The 27,589-nt window shown below is 45.2% G+C and overlaps 1 protein-coding gene across 1 annotated transcript; it reads left to right on the top strand.

The window, feature by feature from the left end:
* Window positions 1–197: 197 nt before the first annotated feature.
* kiaa1328 (KIAA1328 ortholog) lies at window positions 198–25,494 on the top strand. Its single transcript, XM_062553745.1, has 10 exons — window positions 198–280; window positions 759–794; window positions 1,053–1,386; window positions 3,590–3,705; window positions 11,356–11,480; window positions 13,305–13,831; window positions 14,752–14,847; window positions 15,944–16,056; window positions 16,206–16,326; window positions 24,655–25,494. Exons 1-10 carry the CDS (start codon window positions 226–228, stop codon window positions 24,854–24,856), a joined length of 1,725 nt encoding a protein of 574 aa, XP_062409729.1. The 5' UTR covers window positions 198–225; the 3' UTR covers window positions 24,857–25,494.
* Window positions 25,495–27,589: the final 2,095 nt, after the last annotated feature.

Below are 27,589 nucleotides of genomic sequence, written 5' to 3'. Positions count from 1 at the left end.
AAAGAAAACATTGCGAGTATGTGAAGTCATAGGGAGTTGTAGTTTTTACTATCACGAAAACTACAACTAGTGGCCATTGGTTGAAATATTGAATGATGTATCACTTGACCAATGATAAGGAATCATTTTTCAGCCATAACGAATCACAAAATGGAAAGGCGGGACCCAGGTTTCATCTACCACAGGAACGCCTCAAATCCTCTTGGAAGTGGCGGTTGTTTCAACATGGCGATTGCCGCAGAGGAACGAAACAAATCTGGGATTTTCTGGATGAATGACAGTATCCTTTTTTCTCAGTTGGCAGAGTGTTAAGATTTTGATCTTTAGCCGTGTGCTTCATGAAATAGATGCCTGTAGAAGAAGTGTCGAAACAAAACTAAGCTTAGTTGGCGACCATTGAGGAAACGAAGGAAGACAGCTAATATAGCCTTAAAAAAGAACAGATAAACGTTTCTTCTAACCAGCCAACTTTATATGCTAATAGACCTATAATGCCAGTTTTATTTAACGTTTAGAATGTGCATTTTTGGGTAAGTTGACGTGTTTCGTTGGTATTTTGTTTGGTAGGTTTTAGGCGCTGCTCAGCGTTTTGGTCAAGTTTGCTGTTAGAACGTGGCAACCCGTTATTGTAATTGCTGGCAAAATGTACGCACAAGTTTCCTGGCTGTTAACATGCCTATTATTTAGCTTAATTTGGCAGATAATTTCAGACATATTTGTTAAAAGGAGTAGATTGTTGACATCCTTAACGTTCACAGCATCTGACGACGATCAACCAATGGTATTCGTCCCAGGTGAGACGCCAAACTTGGCATTAGTTGTCCCTGTCATTTTCCCTGGCTTTGTTTGTAGTAGGCCTATTATCCATGATGTCTTGACAAAGTGGAAAGAAAGACAGAACATATATCTCGCAGTTGCATTCATTACATTAGTTGTAATCAGTAATGTGAGATTATATGTTTGCGGGCATTCATTAGCCTTGTCAGCACATCATAGCTTATGTACTAATGCTCTGAATGAATATGCTTAACACTGCTAATACGCTGTCATAGGAGTGAGCAGGAAGCTTGGCCTGAGCCGAGGCCCGGGGATCACTGGAGAGGGGAAGGGCAGAGTACAGACAGTCCATAGGAAAGGAAACCCGAGGGGGCCAAGCCAGCAATCGTCCCGCTCTGTCCCCTCTTCTGAGGGGAAGTCGTCAACAAGGACGACCTCCTCTACCAGACCTACTCCAGCTGAAGCCAGGTCTTCAGCTCCAACCCACAAACCCCCTGAGAATCCATGTAGCTCACCACAAGCGGGCCATGGTAATACCAAGCCCTCTCTGAAGGACCTCTGCCCAGAAGACAAGCGACGCATCGCCAACCTCATCCAGGAGCTGGCCAGGTAAACTGTCTGAAATTGTACTAAATCAAGAAAAAAGTCTGTCGCAACCTAAGTTATGCTCCCATTTCTTTATTTAAAGACTGTAACCGGTATTTAAATAAAGAAATAGGAGCATAACTTTGGTTGCAGCTGACTTTTTTTCTTGCTCAGGTAAACTGTTTGTGCATTACAGCAGAAAGAGTCTGTGATTGCTCTGATAGGAGAACTTTGTGTAGTTACTGTGGAAGGCGGTGTACTTCCCAGCAGGGCAGTCAAGTACTAATTTGTACCAGTTGGAAAATCCCTCCCAATTTTTTCTCCCTGGTTCTCAATAGTGTTGCTTTCGTCAACGAAAATTATGACTAAATATAGTCGTCAACGAACTTTTTTCACGTGACTATAACGAGACGAGACGCAACGTAAATGCTGGCCATGTGAGGATGACTATAATTGAATTTATAAGGCAATATCGTTGACGAATAAAAACGAGACTAAAAGTGGTTTACAAAATAAAAACCATGCTAACAACATCTCTCTTCATTTTCGAAGACCAGAAGGACAGGAATGTTATAACATTATTTTGTGTCGTTTAGTCGTGTTATTATTTTGCAGTAGGCTCTCTGTTTCCTGCGTCTCACTTCAGGCGCGCATCAGGTTGCATGGTCTGATTATCATACCAGAGGACCAGCGTTTCTCGCATGGGCCTGTTGGTCATATTCGGTGCTTCTGTCACTCATCTGATCATATTTGATCATGTAGCAAAGGAGCGGTAGATGTATAGCCTATCGTTATCGCTAATAGAAGCTAAGAAATATAGGCTACGTTCAGTCCGTTAGATTGGCAACTCTCTCAGTTCAACTTTGCACTAGGCTTCTTATCTCACCTCCGCATGTAGATCTAATTCAGATGAAATGTTAACAGGCAACTGCAGATTTGATTAGTGTGTAGCCTAAGCTTCTGTCCAGCTGATGCTGGCGCTGTCATAGCCTACAATAATAACATTATTCCACCGATCAGCAACGAAGTTCTAATCATAGACACATTTTTAATGGAACCTTGGCTTAGTAGGCTATCTTTGTGTGGGAATTGCAAGAAAACTATTGAAAACAATTCCTTACCAACCACACAAGTGCGCGTGTGTCGTTTATTTAAACGGTAGAACAACTGAATCAAAGACGGTGCTGTTCATCAACAAAATCAGCATGGAGTTAAAACGTAATTTAAAGTCCCACGCATTTAAAGGGGCAGCGACCACTCAAGGCATTGGCCTGTAGCCTACCAAAACTGAGTGATGAACGTGAAATGCGTTTTATAGGCTACAAAACACTGCATTAAGATGACAACTGTGTGTAACCACGCTTAGGCTACCTAGTTAAAGGTGAAATAGCATCCACATTTACAGCATTCAATAACCTGGACAACTTGATCTTAAGTTAAATTGTTCTCAGAAAAGGAACAGCAGGTCTACAGAATATTCCAAATAGTCCTTTCATGGTGACAGGGGGAGACCAAACTCTATGTAACATACCTGATTCCACTGTCAATGTTCAGTGCCTATGTAACCTGTAATATTTGTAATTTTTTAATCCATGAAAATTAACCAAAATGTATCATTTCCTATTAAAGGGGTAGTTCAGAATTTTGGACATAGGACCTCATTTCCAGGTTAGCCAGTGTGATATTTATCAGTGGAGACCGTTATCTAGACATTTCATCCAGTCCTATAGTTTCAGAGTTCGCTGGTGCTATAGTGCCTGCCACTAAAAACAGTCTTACCCAGTCTATGGAGGAACAACCCCTTAAAATATTCATTAATTAATATATCATTAATATTGCATTAATAAAAAGATGCTAAAATCCAATTTTCATTGACTAAAACAAGACTAAAAGTCATTAGTTTTCGTCAACTAAAACTAGACGAAAATAAGACTAAAATGCTCATACTTTTAGTCGACTAAAACTTGACTAGACTAAAAGAGTATGAACGTGACTAAAACTGATAAAAACTAAAATGACAGCTTGACACAAAGACTAGACTAAAACTAAAACCAAAACAGGCCGCCAAAAACAACACTAGAACTTCTCAAGCAGCCATATGGGAAAGCAAGCAAGCAAGATGAAAACTGTATACATTATGTGGTTGCGGTTAGGTTTTGGACGAAACGGATGTTGAATCTGAGCGATGTCCATGTATCTTAGATCTCTCTGTGTGTTCTTTCCTCAGAGTGAGTGAGGAGAAGGAGGAGTCAGTCCAGAAGCTGAGAGATGAACAGGAGACATTCGAGAGGAAGATCCTGGAACTGGAGCAGCAGAACCAGTTCATCGTGCATGAAAGAGAAAGTATCCTTTAAAAAAAAAAAAAAAAAAAAGACCCCCCTCCCTCCAACAAATAGAAATTAAGAAATCTTTCATTTTATTTTGGTTCAGCATAGACCCATGTCATGTCATGTGGAGTTGAGTTGTAAAACGTACACTTTGCTTACACTTCCTTTGAATCTCTCGGAGATTGGTTGATCGGTGTAAGGTGTTACATTGGTGATTTCTCCACGCCATCCTCTAACTCATTATATTGTATATCGTTGGTTAATGCAACACAAAAGCGAGCCTTCCCGCAATTGTCCTCAAGGTGTCGTATTTGTTATGTGGGCTATTACACGCCCTGGCATGTTTTCTCCCCTGAACTGGAGATTTAACTGGTAAGACACTAAGAGATGTGCATACGAATAACTGGAAATATTCCAGCAACCGACTGTGTAAACTGACTGTTATTCAGGTTACCAGCTCTATTTTCAGGGGGCATTATCAAGAGCATAAGGAGGATAGCTTCTGATATTGCCAATATGGTGTCCCTGCCAATGAGTATCTAGCACGTGATTATGGCTTTTTATCAGACTGAATTCAGTGAATTCAAACTCCCTTTTAAAAATGAAATCATATCGTAGCACAACTTCTACCAGCCTACCATGGTAGAATAACCTCTATACTGTGCTAAGTTAACTTAGCTTAAATACCAAAAAAGAAAAAGTAAAACCTAACTTTTACCTTGATTCTGTGCGTTATAAAATAACTTCACAGGGATATTAATATTCATGTATGATGAACTGGGTATGTGGCTGTCTGTGCACACCTTTGGTACGTGACTAGGTCAGGAAGATTTTTTGTTGTTCTTTATTGCCAAGTGCAGTTGAATAGCTGCCCTAGGGTGCAGCAATTGAAAGGGCCGACGCAGCAAGAAAAGGAAACCTTAAAGTGAAAGTTGAAGTGAAACATGATGCTACTTACAAACGACTCCTTATCAGATGGGAACAAGTGTTTTTGCCAATTCTGTGGAACTAAACTTTAACTTGTTAAACTTTTAAACATCTGGCCAAATAAAAGTTGTTTCTGTTGGTGAACTGCAACAAATGGCCCAAGTTGCACATAGACAAATTCAGGATAGGCAATTTATATTTTTTGCCCAAGTTATGACTTTGAGTAATGATTTAGTCTGAGACCATTATTTTTACTGACAGGTTTGGCATAATTTTTAGAGGTGATTGGTTACTTTAATGTTCAGGTCTAGTGTTGAGTTCAATTCATTTAAAGAAAAATAAATCTACATTCACAGTTACTTCTGTGTTTTCAGTTGGCTAATAATCCTATTTGCAGACAATTTGGAGATGTTGTTACAAGTGCATCAAATATGCTCCAGTGAAATATTAGATGACGATACAATACAATAAAAATAGGCTATTTTGTTAGGGGTCAGAGACAGTCTATTTGTTTCATGTCAATATGCATTATTTTGCAGTGATTGTGAGAACTGAAATGTGTGACAACTCACCCATCACTAAGTATGATGAGAGCATTAAGTTATGGCATAGAATAGCAAATCTGTTTACCATCACAACTGTTGCTTGGCAATGCTTACACAGTGCTCTAGGTCCAATGCTCCCGTTAACAAATGTCAGTAGCAAAGACGGAAGTTGGAACTGAATTTGCCACTTAAACTTTTGTCTTCTCTATATCTGAGGAAAGAACTTTCCATTTAAGTCTCTCTGGTTTGTGTAAAATGCTAAATTGGCCACTGTAAGTATTTCTCACTGGCTAGTTTAGCTGTCTGTTGCAGCTCACTACTGTGTTACAATCTTTAATCAGCACAGTAGGATTTGTACAGAGTTATATAGGACCAGAGAGTGCAGTTAGAATAAGTGGTTCCATACATTGTTAAAAATGCACTTCCCAAGGCTTTTACTTTGTGTGAACAGCAGATGGCAGTATTTACCAAGGAAATAGCCTTTGGCTCTGGGGATGAAAGGAGAGCCACTATGGCAGACGGGGGCTGTGGTGTCCATATCCAGATACCTCAGACAGTCTAGAAATGTAATTGTGTTTGAGGGTGGTTTTGGAGGGTCTTGGCAGAAGCATGTGTCATTTTTGGTTTTGACTGCCTCACCTTGAGATAAATAGACCTTTTCAGGTCTTTTGTCCACAGAGAGGGGTCACATGTGTCGTTGTTTAAGGATAGCTTGGGCAGTGTGCTGATGAATTTTAGTTTCCTAAGACATGATTTTTTTTAATGTGGGCTACAGGAAATTTGATCTTTTGTGGACGGCAGGTTCCGAGCTGTGGTTTGAGTGCTTGCCTCCGTATCCGTGCGATGTTGGTTTTGTTTGTAATTTTGCCGCTGGCAGTGATCTCCCACTCTCCATTATACAGCGATGCGAGTGTTTGTGTGTGTGTGTGTGTGTGTGTGTGTGTGTGTCCATCTCATGCCAGCCAATTACATCCACAGAGAGACTCCGCACTGCCCACAACCCTCCACCACGTCCACCCCCCCCCCTTCTTCTCTCGCTCAGGGTCAAGCGAACGAAGCGGTGCGGCCCATTTCAGTGAACTACCCTCGGCGGCGAGCGTGCGGAAGACTGATGGCTGGCCGGCCAAATTGCACAATTGGCAGCGGAGCTGCAAAATTAAGAAACACACAACTCAATTAAACGCACTTAAGCTGGCGGCCTTGGCATTTGAGCCGCAGTCCTAAACTCCATTAAAAAGAGATTTGGGGGTGCCGGCGGAAAAGGCGCGCGTGTGGTCGAGCGAGCGAGCGAGCGAGCGAGCCGTGTTGCGCACAAGCGCCCCGCGGAGACAGCCGTGCTCTTAAAAGACCCCGGCGAGACGCACCGCCTATTTAAACGCCCGCCGAAGGTGGAGGGAGGGGGGGGGGAAGGCAAAGGCAAACAGACCCGCGAAGACTAATCTGCGGAACAATCAGGTCTCGTCCTATCCACCACGATCAGAGTTATCACAGGGATATTGGAGAGAGGGAGAGAAGAGAGGGAGCGAGGGAGGAAGAGAGGGGAAAGAGAGAGGGGGAGAGAATTGAGAAAAATCGTTGTTTAAATTCTGTGCGCAGGAAGAAGTTAAGGAGCTCATGTTGAGAATGAAATTAGGATTTGATCAAGGCTCTCCTTGGCATTCTTGCCCACGTCTCCTAACTGTAGATTCCATTACAGGCGGAGGGCGCAGAAAATTGGTCTTAACCGGGAATTTTTATTAAAAAGTGAAAATGAGCCTCAGAAGCAAAACGTAGTCATCAAACACACTCACACACACACACACACACACACACACACACACACACTTTGACACACTTACACTCTCTCTCCCTCTCTCTCTCTCTCTCTCTCCCTCTCCCTCTCCCTCTCCCACACACATACCAGTCACCTCAGGCTAAAGCGGTTTCTCAGGGTTAGAATGAGCTTTCTCTGCTGTGGTCCTTGTGGAGTGCGATGTGTTAACACTTTGATGAAAGCGGGCAGAGTAGACTCGGGAGGTGCCATGTTGTTTTCATCTGTCCACAACCAATGATTGGGCTTTGCTTTGTACTCTGCACCTTTGCTTTTACGGTGATGCACTCAGAGGGTGGTAGGTAGCCAACTGTGTGTTGTGTTTTCTGCGTTTTTCTGGCTTCAGTCACCTAGTGCTGTTCTGGAGAGAGCCCACGTTCTATAATTAAAGTATTAATAATTTCAAGCGAAATCCTCATTTTGGGCTCGGGATTGAGTTGAGGGAATGGCACGCTCTCTCTCTCGCTCTCATCACACCGATTTTCTGCAGGCAGTTAGGCTTTCAGACATGCTAATATTGGAAGTAACAAACCGCGCGGCCTGGATAAATGAAATCTAATCAGATTCGTAATGGAAGAAATCAACGGCAAATCTTTCGCAAGTCATTTAGGGGCAAGCCGCCGCCTGTGTAAACGCTCGTCCTCACATCGATTTACTTTGCCACACAAACACTGTCTTTGTCTCTAACGCACACACACACACACACACACACACACACACGCGCACACACACACACGCACAATTGCAAGCATGGGCCAGGCAGAAGTGTTCTCTCTTCCATGCTGTTTTTGTTCCACCTTGAGTCGAGATTTCATTATTTCATTTCTGCCCACACTGACCGGGGGAGTGAATCACGTTGACAGAGGCCGTCGAAAATATCTGACAGAGAGACCGACACAGCGAACACACACACACACACACACAGAGAGAGCCATTGCGAGTATTTTTGGATGGCGTAGCAGGCCAGGAGGCGAGGAGGAGGAGAGGGAGGAGGAGATGTCGCCTGCGATCTTCCTCGCTGATACGCGGGCTGCGAGCGCGGAGCTGCCGTTGGCCAGGGGCCAGCTGTGGCTCCTCGCTGTGGCGGCCACGCGGGACGGGAGCCCTGCTGCATCATGGGATAGATGCGAGAGAGACTGCTATCAGCAGATCCGGCCGATTCAGACTGCTGCTCATGTGCACGCACACTAGGGATATGAAAGCATTCATTACAGCTGTGTGTGTGTGTGTGTGTGTGTGTGTGTGTGTGTGTGTGTGTGTGTGTGTGTGTGTGTGTGTGTGTGTGTGTGTGTGTGTGTGTGTGTGTGTGTGTGTGTGTGTGTGTGTGTGTGTGTGTGTGTGTGTGTGTGTGTGTGTGTGTGTGTGTGTGTGTGTGTGTGTGTGTGTGTGTGTGTGTGTGTGTGTGTGTGTGTGTGTGTGTGTGTGTGTGTGTGTGTGTGTGTGTGTGTGTGTGTGTGCGCGCTTGTTTCCATGCTTTTTTTTTGTGTTACTCACCATTCTCTATCAAGACATCGTGTTCTTGGGGAGTTATAGCAGCCTCTTTTGATAAATGTATAAGGCTTTAGGATTCAGCTCTAGTAGATAGTTTGCAAAGGCCCATATTTCGTTGAGCTTACTATGGTTTGACTGATGTAACTCTTTGTGACTCAGCGAATGTGATCCAGTGAGTCACAGTGTCATAACTCCGGCTATGTGAGCTGAATAGGCCTCCATAAAAACAATACAGTCACATTTGGCTCCGTCGTTGATTATTACAATGGGTATTAGCTATTCATGTATTAGTGTATTAAATATGAAATATTAAGTATTAGATGGAGGAAGTGCTGAGGTCTTAGTCAGCACATGCGCATGCTGTATGGTGCAACGTGTCCGCTTTGGCGGCGTGAGTCAGGCCTGACAGCTCGAGCATTGCATCACTTCCTCCGCTGCAGCATCAAACCCTGCACTTTGGCCATGCCGTCGAGATCAAAGCGCACACTTTATATTGAAACACTCTTTGAGCTTTTTTTTTTTTGCGCAAAAGTTCAGCTCTGGTGTACTTGGTGAAAGCTGGTCATCTCTCTCTCTCTCTCTCTGTCTGTTTGTGTGTGTGTGTGTGTGTGTGTGTGTGTGTGTGTGTGATAGGGAGAGAGATTGTAATAGTCATCTTCTCTGAGGCCAGGGTATTTGGTGGGATCGTGGGTGTGATGGAGGCTGATTGGAGCAGAGAAGGCTTTTTGAAGCAGCTTGTGTAATTAGCTGTAGAACTGCAGCACTTTGTGTGGTGCTATTTTACTGTCCGAACGCTAGCCGTTGGTTTGGGTCCTTATGTCTGCAGCTCTCGAAGTCCACTTGAGAACCTCTAGAAACCCAGGTCATGTGTGCCTGAGGCGTTGACACATCATGCAAATTGCTTAGTTGCGGACAGATTTGAACAGCGGAGTAGTTTATGCGGCTTAAATGGTGTACTGAGTACAGTTGTTCATCACTCTGCTTTGACGTTACGGCGGCGAATGATTGGAACTCCGAAATGCTGATCTGAAATTATTCATATGCCGCTCGCATTTGTACCGCAGTTGTCGTGGCGATCCCGCATCCCCCCCGCATCAGTCGTCGTTAGGATGATTTGCATCATCAGTCATTCTGATCCCAGTTCAGTCGGCATTGTGATCCTGCATCAGCAGTGTTCCGAGGGGCCGCTGATCTAGAAGCGGTCTGGTCCCGCTCCGTCTCGGCTCTCGCTGCTGTCATCCTGTCTGATGCTATATCAGCAGAGCTGCTCTGAGGCGTCTGAGAGGTGATGCCTTAGGACTTTTTACTGGGCCAAGTTTGTCAGTTGGCCACAAGCTATGAAAAGTTTTAGGCAATCTGTGTGTGTGTGCGTGTGTGTGTGTTTGTGTGTGCGTGTGTGTGTGTCTTTTCAAAGATACGGAGGGAAAGGGAAAGAGAGAGACGGGTTCTGTCATTAGTGGACCCATCAGGCTTGCTATCGGTTCTGCTCCAGATCGGTTTTGTCTGGTTCTGCACTGCTGGCTGTGTGTGTGTGTGTGTGTGTGTGTGTGTGAATAAAAAGCATGCCAACATCCTGTCACCCAGCCTGGCTGTCTGCCTGCTCCTGCCCAGCCAGATCCAGATGGAAACGTTGGTGTGCGAGACTCTCAAGCATGTGCATTTGTGTGTGTGTGTGTGTGTGTGTGTGTGTGTGTGTGTCAGAATCCTGAAACAAACTTTGTTGTTTTCTGCATTTTGTTGCTTCTTCAGTGCTGCAACAAGCTTGAAACCTAGGAGATTACCCAGGGGAATGATCTGGTGTGTGTGTGTGTGTGTGTCCAAGTATTAAAGCATGCTTACGTTGACAGTATTTGTTTGTTTATTTTATTTATTTATTTATTTGTATTTAGTTCAAAGGAAAACGTATGTGATTATTTCTGTGATTTGTCATTGCCTGTTGGTGGACAATACAAATCAGATCAGTGTGCAAAACTGTGTAAGTGTGTGTGTGTGTGTGTGTTTTGTCTGAAAGTGCATTTCTCTGTGTGATGGTGTGTTTTTCTCACCTGGTCTGTTGTGCTCAGCTTGTTTTTCTCCTGCAATGGGGCTGTAAATACATTTGTTGGTCTGAAGGCTGACTGAGGCTAGAGAGACCACTGGACCCCAGAGTGCTGTGTCTGGTTCTACTCAGGTGTGTGTGTGTGTGAGAGAGAGAGAGAGAGAGAGTGTGTGTGTGTGTGTGTGTGAGTTAGAGAGAGAGAGAGAGAGAGAGTATCTGAGAGTGTGTGTTCTTGTTTTTTTGTATGCCTATGTCTTTATGTTGCTCGCCTGTGTCTTGCCCTGGTTTGAACCTGAGGTGCGTGTAGGTGGGCTGCTGTAATTATTACCTGAAGGCGATTCTGTGTTTTGGTCAGCAGAAGCTGATGCCTTACAGGGATAGTGATTCTGAGGGTCTTAGTGTGTGTGTGTGTGTGTGTGTGTGTGTGTGTATGTACGTGTGTGTGTGTGTAACTGAGTGATTGTGTATTTGTGTGTAAGAGTGTTCCTGTGTATGTGTTCCTGTGTGTGTTGGGTATGTGTCTGGAATGTAGGATGGTTGCTTATTTGTGTGTGTGTGTGTGTGTGTGTGTGTGTGTGTGTGTGTGTACCCCAATAGCTGTTTACTTGTGGTAGAATTCCATTGTCCTCTGTGTGTGCTCTTACAGTATGTATTTGTGAATGGCCAGGAGGCAGCATACTGTATGCCTGTGTGAATCAGTGTGTGTTGACCATGAAGCAAACGTGTGTGTGTGTGTGTGTGTGTGTGTGTGTGTGTGTGTGTGTGTGTGTGTGTGTGTGTGTGTGTGTGTGTGTGTAGTACTTCAGTGTGCACATATGTGTGTGTTGAGCCCTTGACCATGGCGCTGTTGCTGAGGCCTGAAGCAGCAGTATAGGGAGTGTCAGGAGCTGCTGTCTCTCTACCAGCAGTACCTCTCTCAGCAGCAGGACAAGCTCAACCAGTCCATCGCCCAACTCAACCAGGCCCGCTCACACACCAAGGTAACCCATGTGTGTGTGTGTAAATGCAATGAGTGTGTGTGTGTATTTGTGTATGTATGCGCGTCTGTCTGTGTGTGTGCATTCGTCCATGCTTGTGTGTGTGAATGTGTGTGTGTTTGGCTGTGTGTGTGTGTGATTGTGTGGCTTTCGTTGATCATTCAGTGAAGAGAATCACAAATGGGATGTCTGGCTAATGCTAACAGCGCTATTATGTTCCCTCTCAAAATAGGTCAGTCTCATCCTGTCTGTAATAAGGGAAGTAGTTAGGGATGGGGGGGATCAGGAGCTTTGGAAGGGTTTTTCTCCGGTGGCGAGCCCACTGCTGTAGTGGTGGGTGTCCAGTTTCTGGTCAGGCCCAAAAACATCACTTTTTACCATCTGCCCGTGTCTGTTTCATTCAAATCCATAATGGGCTTATTTCACCTTTAAGCAGCGGTAACAGGGTGACCTTCCACACTCATCGTCTATGTGGTCAGAATGGCGTGTCCATAGAGTACATCAGTTATCAGGAGTACTGTAACCTAGATGACCAGCATCCCCACATCCCAATCTCCTGTGACCCCTGAGGGTGCACCTTTTAATGCCACATGTCCGCATGGCCCAGCGAGCTGTTCTGAGTGCAGCGTAAAGCCCAATTCACACCAAAGATTCCCGACGCGACGAGACCGAATTGCAGCGTTGTGAAATAGAAGTTGCACCTAGTTGCAAGCCGTCGCAAGCCATCGCAGAGCATCCAACATGTTGAATCGCAGTTGCAAGGTTTTAGAACGTCGCAGCTCATCTGGTCTGGTCTCGTCGGGAATCTTTGGTCTGAACCCTACTTAACAACATTGGAATGTATTGAGGGGAGATGTTCCATTCTGCTCTTTCTCATTCGTTCGTCTTGCTCTGTGCATTTAACTAGACACATCAGTCCTTAAGCTTTTAATGGAACACCCCCTTGAGCCATCTAACCATACCCCCCCCCCATCCTCCCACCTGGTACGTCCCCATCCGTAGCCTACCCATTAATGGTGAGCGCTCTTACTAGGGAATGATGCCTTTGGGTGGTCTGGGCACCAGAGTACGCCTGCACTACGGAGTCATTATCCTGTAGCCCTGCGACGGCAAAGCTGTGCTGTCCTGTTGCCTGGTCCAGAGGGTAGAGATGTAGGGAGGGAGGGAGAGAGGGAGAGAGGGAGGGAGGGAGGGAGGGAGGGAGTGGCTTGTCCTTACGGGATCCTTGAGTTTGACTAATGCACGCTTGCCTGACCCTTGACCTTCTCCTGAATTAGTCATTTCCACCGTTGTCATGATGGAGGCGTGCGCTCCCTTGTGTGTGTATTACTCGCTGTGTTGGCCTCGCACGGCCGCTCTGGGACCCTGCTTACTGTGTGTGTGTGTGTGTGTGTGTGTGTGTGTGAGAGAGATGGGTGAAGATCAGTTCTGTAGTTAAGAATCTCTCCTCCTATTTTGTCCTCTGTTTATCTGTCATTCTTTCCTTCCCCATGCTCCTCCCCTCCTGTTTCTCTCCTTGCCCTCGAGTGTGACATCAATCTCTTTTTGCTTCTACCCTTTCCTCTCTCCTCACTCATATCCCACTTGTGATTTGCTTTTCCTTCTTTCTTCTCCTTTTCCCTTTTCTCTCTCTCTCTCTCTCCTCTCTTTCTCTCTTTCTCTCTCTCTCTCTCTCTCTCTCTCTCTCTCTCTCTCTCTCTGGGTGGTCTGTGTTGGATGGTCCAATGCAGTACTGTAAAGGTTTGAATAGTCGTTTGATCATGTTCAGGTCAGTCTGTTCAGGTGTGTTAAAGCCCACTCTCCCTGCGGGCGTCTCTCTCTCTCTAGGCCTCCCGAAGCGAGAGGTCGAGCCATCGGTCTCGCTCGGCGAAGCCCGGCACGCTGGACGGCTCCTACCTGGACCTCCCCTCCCCCCGGGACACGCCCCGTCACGGTGCCACCGCTCCCGTGGACCGCGCCCGCTCCCTGTTAGCCAATCACGGCCGAGCCCCGGCCACGCCGACGCCCGCCCCTCTCTCCTCCGCCGGCTCTTCCTCCGTCAGCGACTCCAAGACCAGGTCGAGCAGGTCGGCCGCTCGGCCCAGGAGAGACCACCACACTCACCCCCACGCCCAGGGGCGCGAGACCGGGGCAGAGGAAGGGGAGCAGCGGGGAGGGCAGGCAGCGTCAGCAGCAGCATCAGCAGCAGCAGCAGCGCCCCCTCCTGGCTGGGAGGACTGGGAGGAGCGTCGGCGGCGCCTGGTGGAGCAGAAGAGGCAGCTGGAGCAGGAGAGGGAGCGGCTGCAGCACAGGCTGGCCCTGCAGGAGGAGCGGCTGAGCCAGCAACTACACGAGACGCACCTGCTGAATGACGGGTACGCACACACATACACACACACACACACACACACACACACATATACACTCACACACACACACACACTCTCACACATATTCTCACACACACACACACACACACAAAAGCGCATACACGCACACACACAGCTGTGAATCGTAGACTGGCAGGTCTGCTAGAAATGCCAGCTGAAAGACAGATGATGTAGCCTACACTCTCACATGCAGAAATGCACACATAAATACTCTCTGTTTGACTTGCACATACACACACACACGCGCACACACACGCGCACACACACACACCCACACACAGCAATGTACACTCATTCTAAAATACACTCATATGACCAGAGCAAACAGCTCAGGCAGATGTGCTTAATTAACAGCAGGAGGTATGACATACTGACACGCTACCTGCTGTTGCACACACACATATATATACACACACACACACACACACACACACACACTCACACTCTCTCAGCAGCTCAAGTCTCATCTCCAGCATATCAGTGAATAAAGCCACATACAAACACACTCAGACACACATGCTCATCCGTCTGCAGTGTGTGTCCCGCTCTCAAACACACTTCCCCACGCCATGCAGCACAGCTGCCGTACAGCAGAAAGCACTCTCATTTACACCACCGACTGGAGCAGCACGCAGCATGGGGCCCTCTTCACAAACTTAACTAGACGTTCCTCCTCTCGCTCTCTCCTTCTCTCTCTCTCGCTCTGTCTGTCTGTCTCTTTCTCTCTCGCTCTCTCTGTCTCTCTCTCTCTCTCTCTCTCCACGTGTCTGTGTCTCTTTCTCTCTTGCTCTCTGTCTCTGTCTCTCTCTCTCCTTCTCTCTCGCTCTCTCTGTCTTGTCTCTTTCTCTCTCGCTCTCTCTCTCTCTCTCTCTCTCTCTCTCTCTCTCCCCCCCCCCACCCTGTAGGCTGCAGCACACAGACGCTGCTGGGTTGGAGAAGCCTCTTCCCAACGGCAGCCTCCTGGTCCAGCCGCCGCTGGTCAACGGCTGTGGGGGACACAGGTAAGCCCTGCTGAGTGTGCCGTCGTGACGCTTCACCTTGACAGAGTCATAGCCTGGCTAGCACCTACCACTTCCCAAAATGAGACGTGGTCTGGCAACCAAACGTTCATTTTCTTGTATTTTGAAAAAATGCCCAGATCCGTTCATTGGGCGCCACGGATGTCTATCAAATGTGTCTGTGCATAGCTCATCATCGTCTGAGATTGGTCCCCTAAATTAGGGCGGTAGTTTCCAGACTGCCTTAGCAGCGTGAATAAAGTCGCGCGCAAGGCAGCATGGGAACACTCATGGAAATGAGTGGAAACAAACTCTGACATGTTCGAATAGATTTCTCCAATATATGTTTTATTTATCATCTAAAATATATATTTTAAACTAATTCTGCTAGAACATATCTGATGACATCTTGTTTGTTTGTCATTTGGTAATATTTGAGGACACCTTGTTTTGACAGATGGTCAAAACATATGTTTCCATTCCCCTGACAGGTTATGAAATGCATACGTGCATTCATATTACATACTTAATTCCACCCTCCTGTAATTAAAATAGAACATTGTGTATTCTTCCTTAAACTATTCATGGTAAACAATTATTCATTGTTTTGCTGTAAAAACTTTCCCACTTGAGAACATGAGTCCGTAGGACTTAATGATGACTTAATTTCCCACTAAATATTAATATATAAGAAGTACTCTAGGTATATGTAAGGAACAGAGCAGATGCATATCAAAACATGATCTGAAGGTTGAAAAGATAGTCGAGTAACGTTTTGACTCCAACTGGAATTGGCTATCTGCAAAGTTAAGCTCAAGGACTTATAGGAGCGATAAACTTCAACGTGCTAAACCAGACGTTTGCAGAAATATAAAACTATTATGTTTTATGTATTTCACCAAATATGTGTGAAATCATAAAAACATCAGATTTTGATTGCTTTTATTAATCTAGAAATGATTGTGCCTTTCACATTTTAAAATTCAGACAATCCTGATCTACATGTATTAACAGACGTGTGTGTGTGTGTGTGTGTGTGTGTGTGTGTGTGTGTGTGTCTGTGTGTGTGTGTGTGTGTGTGTGTGTGTGTGTGTTGTAGTGATGAAAGGGGGAATATGTCCCGTCTAGGAGGCCCTGCTAATGTTCCAAACATTGAAGTTTCTCGTTGTGAGGACCCAAGCTCAGCACCTCTCAAACACCTGTCCTTACAAGGTACGGTCCCCACAACACACACGTACACACACACATACACACTAATATTCTTATTCAATATTTCTTCTTTTGCAATGAATGTGATGCACCTTCTGACGTGCGGTCCCGACTCGTGTCTGCATGGGTTGTGTGTGCCCTCCCTCCATCAGAGCCCTCACCCCTGACCAAAAAGGACATGGCCACCTCTCCTGCTGCCCCCTCCATGCCCTCTGCAGCCCCCGTCATGCCCCCCTGCCTCCCTTGCACCCCGCATCACCCTCGCCGCGCCAGGTGAGTCACTTTGACACCTCCCCGCCTCCTTCCCCTCACCCCAGAGATCGTCCGCTGAAAAAGGAGCAGTGGCAGTCGGGTCTGGGCTAGTTTTGTTAACAGAGCGTGAACGGGGGGAAATGGCTAAAACAGTTTTACCTGTAGTGCATGCTTGTGTTCGCCGCGCATGGACACAAGTTCAAAGAACAAGTGAATCGTAAACAATCCTAAATCTCTGCTACTCTTTACCGTTCACAAAGACGGATATTCAAGCTTGTGAATTGAGACCTGCAGTGTTTTTTTTTGCCTCGAGCTCGCATTGAGCCAGCTGGCTTCCCTTGTTATCTCTGCCTTGGTTTCCGTTGCACTAATTAGCAAATTCAGGCAGCTGATGTATAATGCTGGGGAAGACTTTGACTTGCTAAACCCAGTCCCGAGGTGCAGTCCCTGTCCAATTTAATACATCTCTCCCAGGTCAGCGGCAGAGGTCTCGGAACTCTCTGGAAGTGAGGTGACCCTTGGTTCTGATCGGCCTGTTCCTTTGTTGGAAAGTACAAAAAAAAAAAAAAATAGCGCAGTCTTGTCTCTTGCCTCCTGATTTTTTTTTAGCCTTACTCTTGGCACTCCAGTGCTGTTTTCATTCTAGATTTTTTTTTATTATTATTTATTTATTTAGAAACAAAAGCTCCACACCCATCCCACTCTCCGTGAGTCTGGACCCTGCACAGAGCTCAAAACAATATTCTCCCCAACATTGTTTAGTGAGCCTGCCATGTGGGGTGTGGTGTGTGTGTTTGTGTGTGCGCGAGTGTGTGCGCGAGTGTGTATGTGTGTTCAGACACCCCAGGAGGAGACACACTAGCTCCCCACCCAGCTCTCTCTCCCTCTCTTTTTTTTCTCTCTCTCTCCCTCTCTCTCTCTCTCTCTCTCTCTCTCTCTCTCTCTCTCTCTCTCTGCTTTGGTCCCTCTCTCCGCCCTGTTTGGGTGTCTTCTCGCAGTGTGCTAGGCACAGGCGCTAATTGTATTTAGAGTGCCACAGCTTCTGTCACAGATGCAGAGCCCTCACAAAGAGAGGAGGCAACGAGAGAAAGAGAGCGCTGGAACTGTTAGAGAATAAATGATGTGTTTTTGTCTTTTCAAAGGAGGGGAAAGAAAGAGGGAGAGAGGGAGAGAGACTGCATATGTGTGTGTGTGTGTGTGTGTGGGGGGTGCCGGGGTGGAGAAATAGAGGGTGAGGGAGGGGTGCGACGAGCTAAATGAAGATTTTTTTTTTCCGCTCGCTCTTCTGCGGGCCCAACTCTGAAGCTGACAGGAGCCAAGCTGGGCTGCATTAGCCCGCCTGGCAGGAGCCTGCCCACCTCACCCGCTCTCCCAGTAATGAGAAAAGAGAGGGATGGGGAGCGAGCGAGCGAGGGAGGGAGAGAGGGAGGAAGGGGGGTTGAGGGAGAAGAGAGAATGAATCCCTGACCGCTTGCACGAGGGAAGAAGGGAAATTCATTCGTTTTCTGCCCAGAAAGGCGATTAATGAGACATCTTGTCGTGTGTTTTATTCATGCAAAAGTATTTCTTCCTTTGTTTTATGTGTGTGTGTGTATGTGCGCTTGTGTGTGTGTGTGTGTGTGTGTATGTGCGTGCGTGTGTGTGCGTGCGTGTGTACGTACGTGCCAATATGCGTGAGCAGCATAAAAGGAAAGAAATGCTCATTATTTGTGTCACATTTGTGAAAAAGCTCTTCCCATTTGTATATTTTTGTAAAGCAAAAAAGAATTTGAATTCCTCCCCACTTTGTTCAGGAATATTAATTGACTCATCTGTCCTCTATTTACAAGACATTCTTTGATACCTTCTACTTCAGGAGTAAATAATACAACAGAGGGTTGGCACTTTATTATTGTTGAGAAATGCTTCAACAAGGCAAGATGTTTCTATTTAGACATGTACAGAATGATGCAGATTATCTTGAAATTACTGAAATCATAGCAAGGGCAACAACATAGGCAAAGATGTCATTGTAAGGATACTTAAAAGTACTACTAATAATGAGACTAGACCTGGCAACAAGCTAATTATGCTACCATCACTCCTGCTTGCTTGGGATGAATTATTTGTGCACATCGGTATATTTCAGATATCAATGAAGCGTTATGCAAAGTAGCTCTTTATTTCATAATCTGATGTTGATTTAGCCTGTTTTACAAGGAAGTGTGTTGTGGATCAGTGATTGCGTATAGCTTATCGATGCTCTTTTGAATGCCTTGCAGCAGTTGCTGCATGTCGGAGGTAGGAGTTTTGTCCACGAGTCAACTATTATACCCACTAGTCAGGGCTGTAGGCAGCAGTCAACTGGTCATGGACAAAATGGCTAATGGCTAAACAGGCTAGCCATGTTTAAATATGGAAGTGATAAATGAAACCTGTAAGTTGTGTACAGCTGCGCTAAAGTCCAATAGGAACACGGCTACAAAGATGAAACGCACTGCCAACATCTAGCACTAGCAGTCATGTAATGAGCAGCCCTACCCTGGCGCATGGTGACTAGTCGACGGCTATTGATTGTGAAAAACTTAATGGCTGGTATAAAAAATCATGCAACCCTTAGTTTGAGGTGTGTCTTCATTCAGTCCTATTGAAACATCTTGTTTTTGTTTATATTATTCATTCAGTTCTGTTATTTATTCATCTCGGTGTTAATTATTCACGTGGTGTGGCCTAAACTGCCTGTGTTGTGTGTGTGTGTTAATACAAATATGGCTTAATGAGCAGAGATAGGAGAGGGAGAGATCCGTAACGACGTCAAATCATGAAGGCTTCATCCATAAATAATGTGAGTTTTTTTCAGGGGAGGTTGCCTACATTTTGCTTTTTTAGCCTAACTGTTATCTGTCCAGGCATCCTTTCTCCCCTTTCGCTGGCTCTGCCTCTCTCCCGCGAGGAGGACAGGAAAGTCTAGCCGTGACCTTTTGTCTGCATCTTTCTCATCACTTCTGGCTCTGTAGTTCCACTCTCTTGCTTTCTGTCTCCTTCACTGTGCCTCTTACACCACCACCACCACCACCTCCACCTCCACCTCCTCCTCTTCTCCCTCTCTACACTCCTATCTACCTGCCTTTTTCTTTCTACCACACACACACACACTCTTTTTGTCCCCTTCCCCCTCTATACTATCTATTCTCTCTCTCTCTCTCTCTCTCTCACTCTCTATTTCTCTCTATTTCTCTCCCTCTCTCCCTCTATTTCTCACCATCTACTACCTCTCTCTCTATTTCTCTCTGTTTCTCTATTTCTCTCTCTCCCTACTTCTCACCATCTACTACCTCTCTCTCTCTCTCTCTCTCTCTTTCTCTCTCTTTCTCTCTCTTTCTCTCTCTTTCTCTCTCTCCCCCCCTCTCTCAGGTGGCTAGGTGGTGCATGGCTCTTGCTTGGCTCTGAGGTGAGGAGCATACAGGTCTCTGGTATGGGGGCATAAATAGGTGAGCAGCACACAGGCCTCTTGTATGGGGGCATAAATATTTGATTGGAGTCCAGCATCCAGGCCTCCCCCTCCCCATTCTCATTTGTGCAAATCAATAAAGTGTGTCATTTTAAAGGCTTTATTTTTTTCTGAGGCAACCTCAAGAGTGAGTGTGTGTGTGTGTGTGTGTGTGTGTGTGTGTGTGTGTGTGTGTGTGTGTGTGTGTGTGTGTGGAGGGGGGAGAAGCAGCTTCTGATTTCTTTTGTTGTCTGTATGGATGAAAAGGACTAATACGGATGAAAGTAAGACGCAGAAGCAATTCACTCTCTTCCATTAGTCTCTCGCATTTCTCTTAATCTCTCTCTCTACCTCTCTCTCTCTCTCTCTCTCTCTCTCTCTACCTCTCTCTACCTCTGGTTACTCTCTCTTAAACCACTTTCCATCTCAAACCTTCTTGCAAGCCACCATAATTACTGTACTTTGTGCACTAACTCATATAGTGGTTAAAAACATCGGTAGAGTCATTGCTGCAGAATCTGTGTACATGCAAACATGAACCAGAAGAATGAGCAATTTCATAGATATGGATACAGAATATACAAGACCAACCCTCTTCCCATTCATTCACACTCTTTACTGACTAGCTCACATTCTTTGGCTAGCTGGCTCTTTCCCAGAGATGAAACGGTGGGCTGTCTTTTCATTCAACACCTGTCTGCAGAACCTCTCCTCACCCCTCCCACCCCGACCTCCATCCAATCTATTGACACGGAGCATCTTTTATTTAAGTGCCGTTCTAATGCCGTTCTCATCTGAACAAGACCGTGTGTGTGTGTGTGCGCACATTTGTGTGTGTGAGTGTGCTTGCGTGATTACGGTTGTCTTTGATTGACAGCACCCACAGTGCTGCCAGAAGTTTGAACGTTCTCTTTGAAGTGTGTTTTTTTTTTTTTTTTTTTTTGGGAAGCCGCAGGCACTGAATGGAAGGGAACACACACACACACACACACACACACACACACACACACACACACACACGCAGACACGTTTGCTTTGCTGTTTGCGTGTCAGACGAGCCCGCTAGTGCACGCGCCGAGAGTAGACGTCAAACGGAGCGCTATGCACCGCATGCCATGCCAGTCTCGCGGAGGCTTTTGATTGGATGAAGGCTGCAGGTGAATGGAGCTGTACTGGCATTGGAGGTCAATCATATTCTGAGCGCTACAGCTCAGTGTGAGTTTCTCTGAATGTTTTTTATTTTCTTTTGTTTTTCAGAATTATAATTTTCCATGGCACATCAGCTAATCAGGGAGCCAGAAATGATGCATATACCCAGTCAGCCATTACATCATTGAATCATTTAGAGAGAGACTTTCTTTAGACAGTGCTTATGGGTATAACTGGTCAGGATTGGTGCTTGCAGTCTATATATTGTTTGGTATTACGGTATAGTGTACTTTAGCATAGTGTAATTTGGCCCTCATATTATATATGATTGGATCAGGCCCATATTGTGTATGATATACATAATTTATATTATATATACCATTCTTACCTATTATGATGCTACCTATATTCATAAATTGACTTGCTTGTGTGTCTTAGTATGACAACATGCCTGTTAAGTGAAGTGTGTGTGTGTGTGTGTGTGTGTGTGTGTGTGTGTGTGTGTGTGTGTGTGTGTGTGTGTGTGTGTGTGTGTGTTCATTGACAGTATTTGTAATTTTGCCACGTGAATAGTACAATATAAGTCCTGTGTATGTCTCTCTTGTGGTGTTAGCGTTTGCCCCGCTTCCCACCCCTCAAGTCCCGTGTGTGTGTGTGTGTGTGTTTGTATGTGTGTGTGTGTCTGTGTGGTATCTAGTGGCCTGCTATATGGAGTCGGATCCTGCATTATTCATGCCTCTGTGTCCTGCCTTGATGGATGGCTGTAGGAGAGGCCTGTCCGTTAAATAAATCAACAAATAAATATGCAAATGCTCACATTTCAGGAGGGAGCCAGGCCAGAGTCCCTCCCCGTCAACTAGCATCACACACACACACACACACACACAAACACACACACATTCTCTCTCGCTAGCACGTTCTTTCATTCTCTCCACGCTAAACGCTATTGACAGGCAGAAGGAAACCAAATGAAGAAGACAGATTTAGTTACTTGGAGTCCAATTTCTTCTCCGCTCGGCATTATCCCCTTTTGGAGGAGTATTACCTCCTCCCCCTCTTTGTGTGTGTGTGTGTGCCTGTGTGTGTGCGTGTGTGTGTGAGGGTGTATTAAAAACTTATAGAGGGGTCTTTTGTGGAAGGGTGTGTGTTTAATTTGGTTTGCATGCGTTAAAGTTGCAGGTGAACTGCTTTACAAATCCTATGTCTACTCTAAATACAGTAGGTAGACTAGTTATCAGGACTCAGTCTGTGCAGCTATCATGTAATAAAGAATGGCATGCTAATAACACAATCAAATAAGCCAAGGTAGGCTATACACATTTGCCATTTACGAAAAAGTGGAATGGTCTATGTATGGCTGGGGGAAAGGTATGCATTTACCATACTGACATGTATATTTTCTTCAAAAGTATATTCTACATCAGGGGTCCCTGAAAAGTAACTCGTCAGGTACAGTAGTAGCTCCCCACATTCATTGTTTCAAAGTTGCTCTCCTAAAGGTTTGAGGAAGATGTTCATACATTTGATAACCCAGTCACTTGTTAAAACATGTTAAAATTCCTACTGTATGAAATCAAGTTCACTGTCTACAAAGAGAGAAGGTAGATTAGTTGAAAGGAACCTTTAAAAAGCATAAAAATCGTATTCAGCGGTTTTGGGTGGAGATCAGCTATGTGAATACATGGCATCTAACATAAAAGCTCTCGGCCATGTCCATTTTGTCAAAGTAGCTTTCGGAGGAAAAAAAACATTTTGGCCATTCTGTTTTGTCAATGTAGCTCTTGGAGGAAAATAGGTTGGAGACCTCTGCTCTACATGGTATATTTTTCGATAAAGGCACCTCAGGACATTCCCAGTGTATGAGAAAGGGTGTAAAGGTATACTGTATATCGTTCTAAAGGCGGCCAAAGAAACACTTAAGGGCCGGGAGCTTAGTGAACTCTTGCCGCTCTACAGTGGCAGTGGCCCAGTGTCTGTGCATGGACATGCGGTCAGGACGACTTGGCTGTAGGGGGTTAAGGGGCGAAAGCTATTGGCGTGACTGAACTATATCTCTATTACTTTCCATCTCACTCTGTCTAGCTCAGTGATTCGTATGTTCGTTAAGTGTACAGCTGATCAGTGGATCTGTGCCAAGCACCTCTGTTCAGTCAGCAGGAGACCCGGACTAGAGCACCTGGGCACTGCTGAGACAGAGGGTTGGTCCTTGGGAGGAAACGGTAGGGAGTGATTGGATTGGTGGGAGTGTTGAGAATAGCCGGAACAGCTGAAACGCCTGCTCCCTTCAATTAAAAATGTCTCTGCAAAGACTTTGTCTTGCGAAATCTTTCAGTGTGCGAACCACTCCAGATTTTCCTTGAGATCTTTTTTTTTTTTTTTTTTTTTTTTAAAAAGGTGAGCCATGAAGGCCACTGAGAAAGTTGTCAGAGGGACGCAGATCATGTCAAATGCAGACTGGAAGAAACCTCTTAAAGATGGATTGTGGGTGCAGTTTCGAGGAGCGGAGAGCGGAGGTTTTTCTCACGCTTGCCTTGACCCCCCCCTCATCGTACTCCGTCTCCTGTGTTGTGTACAGAGAATGCAGTGTGACGTAGAGGAAAAAGTATAGACACGATCTCCTCGCTGCTCTTCCTTTCAAAGAGAAACTGACTTTCTGAAAGCATTGTCTTGGACACGCAATCTCTCATCGGCCCATAAAAGATGTAGTAATCCTTTTTTCCCTTCTTTCTTCCTCAACTGTGCTGTTTCAGTACTTAAACGTGCCGCACACACACTCGCTGCCGTGAACTCATTTATTCATTCACACACACGTGCCATAAACCCCCCCTGCCCCCCCCTTGCCTGCCCACCATCCGATGCAAATGTATGCTGCTTAAAATGAGAGAGGGATGATGTTTGCAGCGCCAGTGGAGCGTGTGTGAAGAATTCATGTTTTATGTCTGAAACACACTCGTCTGTCCGTGTACCCTCTGAATAATTTACCGTCTCTCTATTAGCTTAATCTGCTTGGGCAGTCGTTTCTTTATTTATTTCTCTCTCTCTCTGTCTTCCCTCTCTTTCTCTCTCTCTCTCTTTCTCTCTCTCTCTCTCTCTCTCTCTCTCTTTGTCTGACTTCTCTCTCTTTCCCTCCGCGCTTGCGTAGGGCTTAGGGGTCAGTGTCGGGTGTAATGAGAGGTTCCCTAAAGAGTTATACAGTTGGGAAGGCTGAACAGTGCATGTCACTCACAGTAGTCGGGGAAATAAATGACTAGAATTTTAATTTGTGTGTGTGTTTGATCTGGTGCATGTGTGTGTGTGTGTGTGCGCGTGCGTGCGTGTGTGTGTTTGTGTATGTGTGTGTATTGCTGTCCCTATTGCCAGTATTCCACAGAATAACATTACATTGATGCTTCTGAACCTTTAAAATGAACAGTCTGCAATACTGGAACATTGTAGCTAGATTACAAGTGGAACATGGCTGTTTTTGATTTTCTATCTTTAGGCTTTAGTCTGAAAAGTTTTAAAAATCCTTAAATCCTTATACCGTCTACATTTAAATTGCTCCAACTTCAGTTTTTAGTTGAGATTGTTATACTTTGTGACCATATATGACAGTTGTGACACATTTTGTCAAATTGCATTTATTTAGCGCATTCAAACACAACCGGTGCAGTGCTTTGCAGCCGAGCAGGTTTTGTGAAAACGGTTTGTACTCTGTAACGCGGTGTGTCTGATGTGCTGTGACGTTGCAGTCCCAACTCGTCCTTGATGGAGCTGCTGGAGATCTTCAGCCCCGTGTCCCTGGCGGAGTGTCCCGGGCCACACCAGCGGGCCCCCACCAGCGCTCTCCGGCCCCCCCGCCACGGCCTCCTCTCCCCAGCCTCGCGCTCCTGCCTGCCCCCCCAGGACCCGGAGGAGAGCCAGATACTGGAGGACATCTTCTTCATCTGCTGAGCGTCGTACTGAGCACACATGCAAATACATGACCTGAGACAGACACACACACACACACACACACACACACACACACACACACACACTTTCACTGAGGGCCCAGTCAGTGTAAGGACAGGAATGTCTTTTGATCACCACTCTAATGCTTTACAAGAAGCCTTGGTGAATAAATTTAACTTGAGCTGGAAGAGGCAGCCTTTTGCCTTTAGTGCCTGAGAGGTGAACCACATAAGAAACAGAGGAAGAAGAGGAAGTTAAAGGAAAGAATGGGAAAGAAAGTGAGAGGGAAGACAGACTGGGATACCGATGGTTGTATTGCCTTGCCACATAGTGTTGAGTTGGGACAGGCTTGTGATTGGCTTGTATGTGCATATGTTTGTGTTTGTGTGTGTGTGTACCCATCAGTTAGTTGGTTTGTTATCAATGAGGAGGAATTGACAGTGATGTTAGTTAGAGGAAATTCTCTCTCAAACACACCCACACCCAACACACACCCATACAAACATGCTTGTCACGTGTTGTCCTTATTTACATTCCAAATGCCTTCTTGCATAGTTTCAATTACTCGTAACCAAATCATGATGTGGTTGGTGCTTTATTTTAATATCTTTTTTACTTGTGTTTTTAATGTTAACATAATAAAATGTATTTATATAAGCCCTCTTGAGCAAGGCTGAATAATTTAATCCAATTTTCGATTTTTTTCTTCAAACCCAAGTTCTAAGCAAACACCGCTCTTAAAGTTATGACTTACTAAATGAGTGCTAACCGCTCTTTAAAAAAAGATCAGTGCACCCATAGATCTCACTCTCTTTCTCTCTCTCGCACACACACACACACACACACTCCTACTCAAACACATACAAACTAGCACACATACCGGCAACCCGGCTATCGGCTCTGAATCTTAAGTAGTGGATTAGTAAGCGACCGCTCCTCATTTACATGGTAACGTGTGGGTAGGGGCAGAGTTGTCAGCAGGCAGTTGCCACAGTCGTTTTACCTGAGTGACAAACACTTGCCCAGAGCACAGACACACCAGACAGGGTCGCCGGCGTTTACAAACCAAGCCCTTCAGGGCCAACTCGCTAAAGAAGTCATTTCAGTGAGTGGGCTGAACATTAACTATTGATCTACAGTAATTTGAACTCATCGGCACACCTCTCTGCAAATGCTACGTGTAGTTGATCAGTGTCAATTAAGCTGAATTGCAAACAACATTAGGCAAAAGGCGCTGAGTGAAAGAAATCTCTGTTTTTTATCATGTCAGGAATATAGTTGTGTGTGTGTGTGTGAGGCAGGAAGAATGAAGAATCATTCTCACACCAGACTCTGACTTTTTAGTTTGGTCTCTAGCGCTCTTGGAGAGGGTTCTTACAAAAGCATAGAAGGCAAGTATTCTGTTATACCATTGAGCGAAATAAAATGTGTGATTTCTTCTCGGCCATTATGCCATGTCATAACATCCTGGGCAGCAGCCAGATCATAAATATGGAGATCCTTACTGCTGACAAGTTCTCCATCCCACTCAATTCTATTCATAGAACTTGCGAATCTGGATGTTTTACCATTCCGGTCACACAATGATATTTAATGGCCCACATGCTCTATGTAGCAGGCATAGTTGTTAGGACGTTGTGTAACTATTCACAAACAACTTTTTTTTTTTTTGTCTAGAAAATTGCCTTAAGCGGTAAAATAAACATTACCATACTTTAGGATATTGGGCTGATAATGACTGACAATCACTCTGGAGTAGCAAGAATATTAGGTGTCCTGCAACTCTGTGGTAGTGCATTCTGAATATACCGTGGATCAGTGGTTGGCAAAGTGGGGTCCTTGGACCCCTTGGGATCCATGAAGTAATTTGCTTGAGATTATAGTTAACATTTTAAAAGGATGTTGCCCTTTTCACCCATAAACCAAGCAAATTGTGTTTATTTGGTCCTACTCAACATTAACTTCTCTCAGGTCATGATGAAGCACCATTCCTACGGTGCTACTGCTTAGCTTGACTTATTTGTTAGCCAGCTAGCTGATGAATGTGTAGAAATGTTTGAGTCAGTCCATCTTGTCAAGTGATCCAAATCCAAAACTAACAAAAGACCGAATTACACATCTGCCAAAAAACATGGGATAGTGGACCCAGCCACAACTTCAGAGAATTCAAATGGTTAACTCTTACAGTTACAAGGGGGTCCTCGGAAAATGGTGTCCCCCAAAAAGGGGTCCTTGGAACCAAATACATTGAGAACCCCTACCGTAGATTACAATCAATGGCGGGCATGTTCTTCATGTCTCCCTTTCTGTCTGACCGTAATGAACAAGAAACACACTGGTGTAGGGCATCTTATTTAGTCTGCTACCGCTCTACTTGTAGTACTACTCTAGTCTGTCTACTACTAACTAACTATAGAGCCATATTCTCTATCCTCCATATCCATTCTGCTGAAACATTTATATACACTTGAAAAAACGTTGCGAATGCTGATGTTTGTTAATCTGTGAAGAACCATTAAACTAGTTAAGTACACAGAATGTACTACAATAAAACATCTTGCCAGAAAGAATGAAACTGTAGTTGCATGTGTGCTCATCTAGATAGTTGGCGAACCATTAACCATTAAAATTAACAAAACATTAACAAAAAAGTGCATCCTTTTTCACTTGTTGTCTTGGAAACCTGTTAAAGTGAGTGACACATCAGTGCCCGAATGTTCTCTGGGTCAGGAA

Source organism: Sardina pilchardus, chromosome 14, assembly GCF_963854185.1.
Source record: "Sardina pilchardus chromosome 14, fSarPil1.1, whole genome shotgun sequence".
NCBI classification, from domain to species: domain Eukaryota; kingdom Metazoa; phylum Chordata; class Actinopteri; order Clupeiformes; family Clupeidae; genus Sardina; species Sardina pilchardus.
Note: the sequence above shows the minus strand (reverse complement) of the source record. Positions and strands in the feature narration are given on the sequence as shown.

Coding starts and splice junctions, on each gene's coding strand:
- kiaa1328 (XM_062553745.1), top strand. CDS start 226: ATGGCGATTGCCGCAGAGGAACGAAACAAATCTGGGATTTTCTGGATG. Junction 3,706..11,355: donor CATCGTGCATGAAAGAGAAA/GTATCCTTTAAA, acceptor GCTGTTGCTGAG/GCCTGAAGCAGCAGTATAGG. Junction 16,057..16,205: donor CAAACACCTGTCCTTACAAG/GTACGGTCCCCA, acceptor TCCCTCCATCAG/AGCCCTCACCCCTGACCAAA.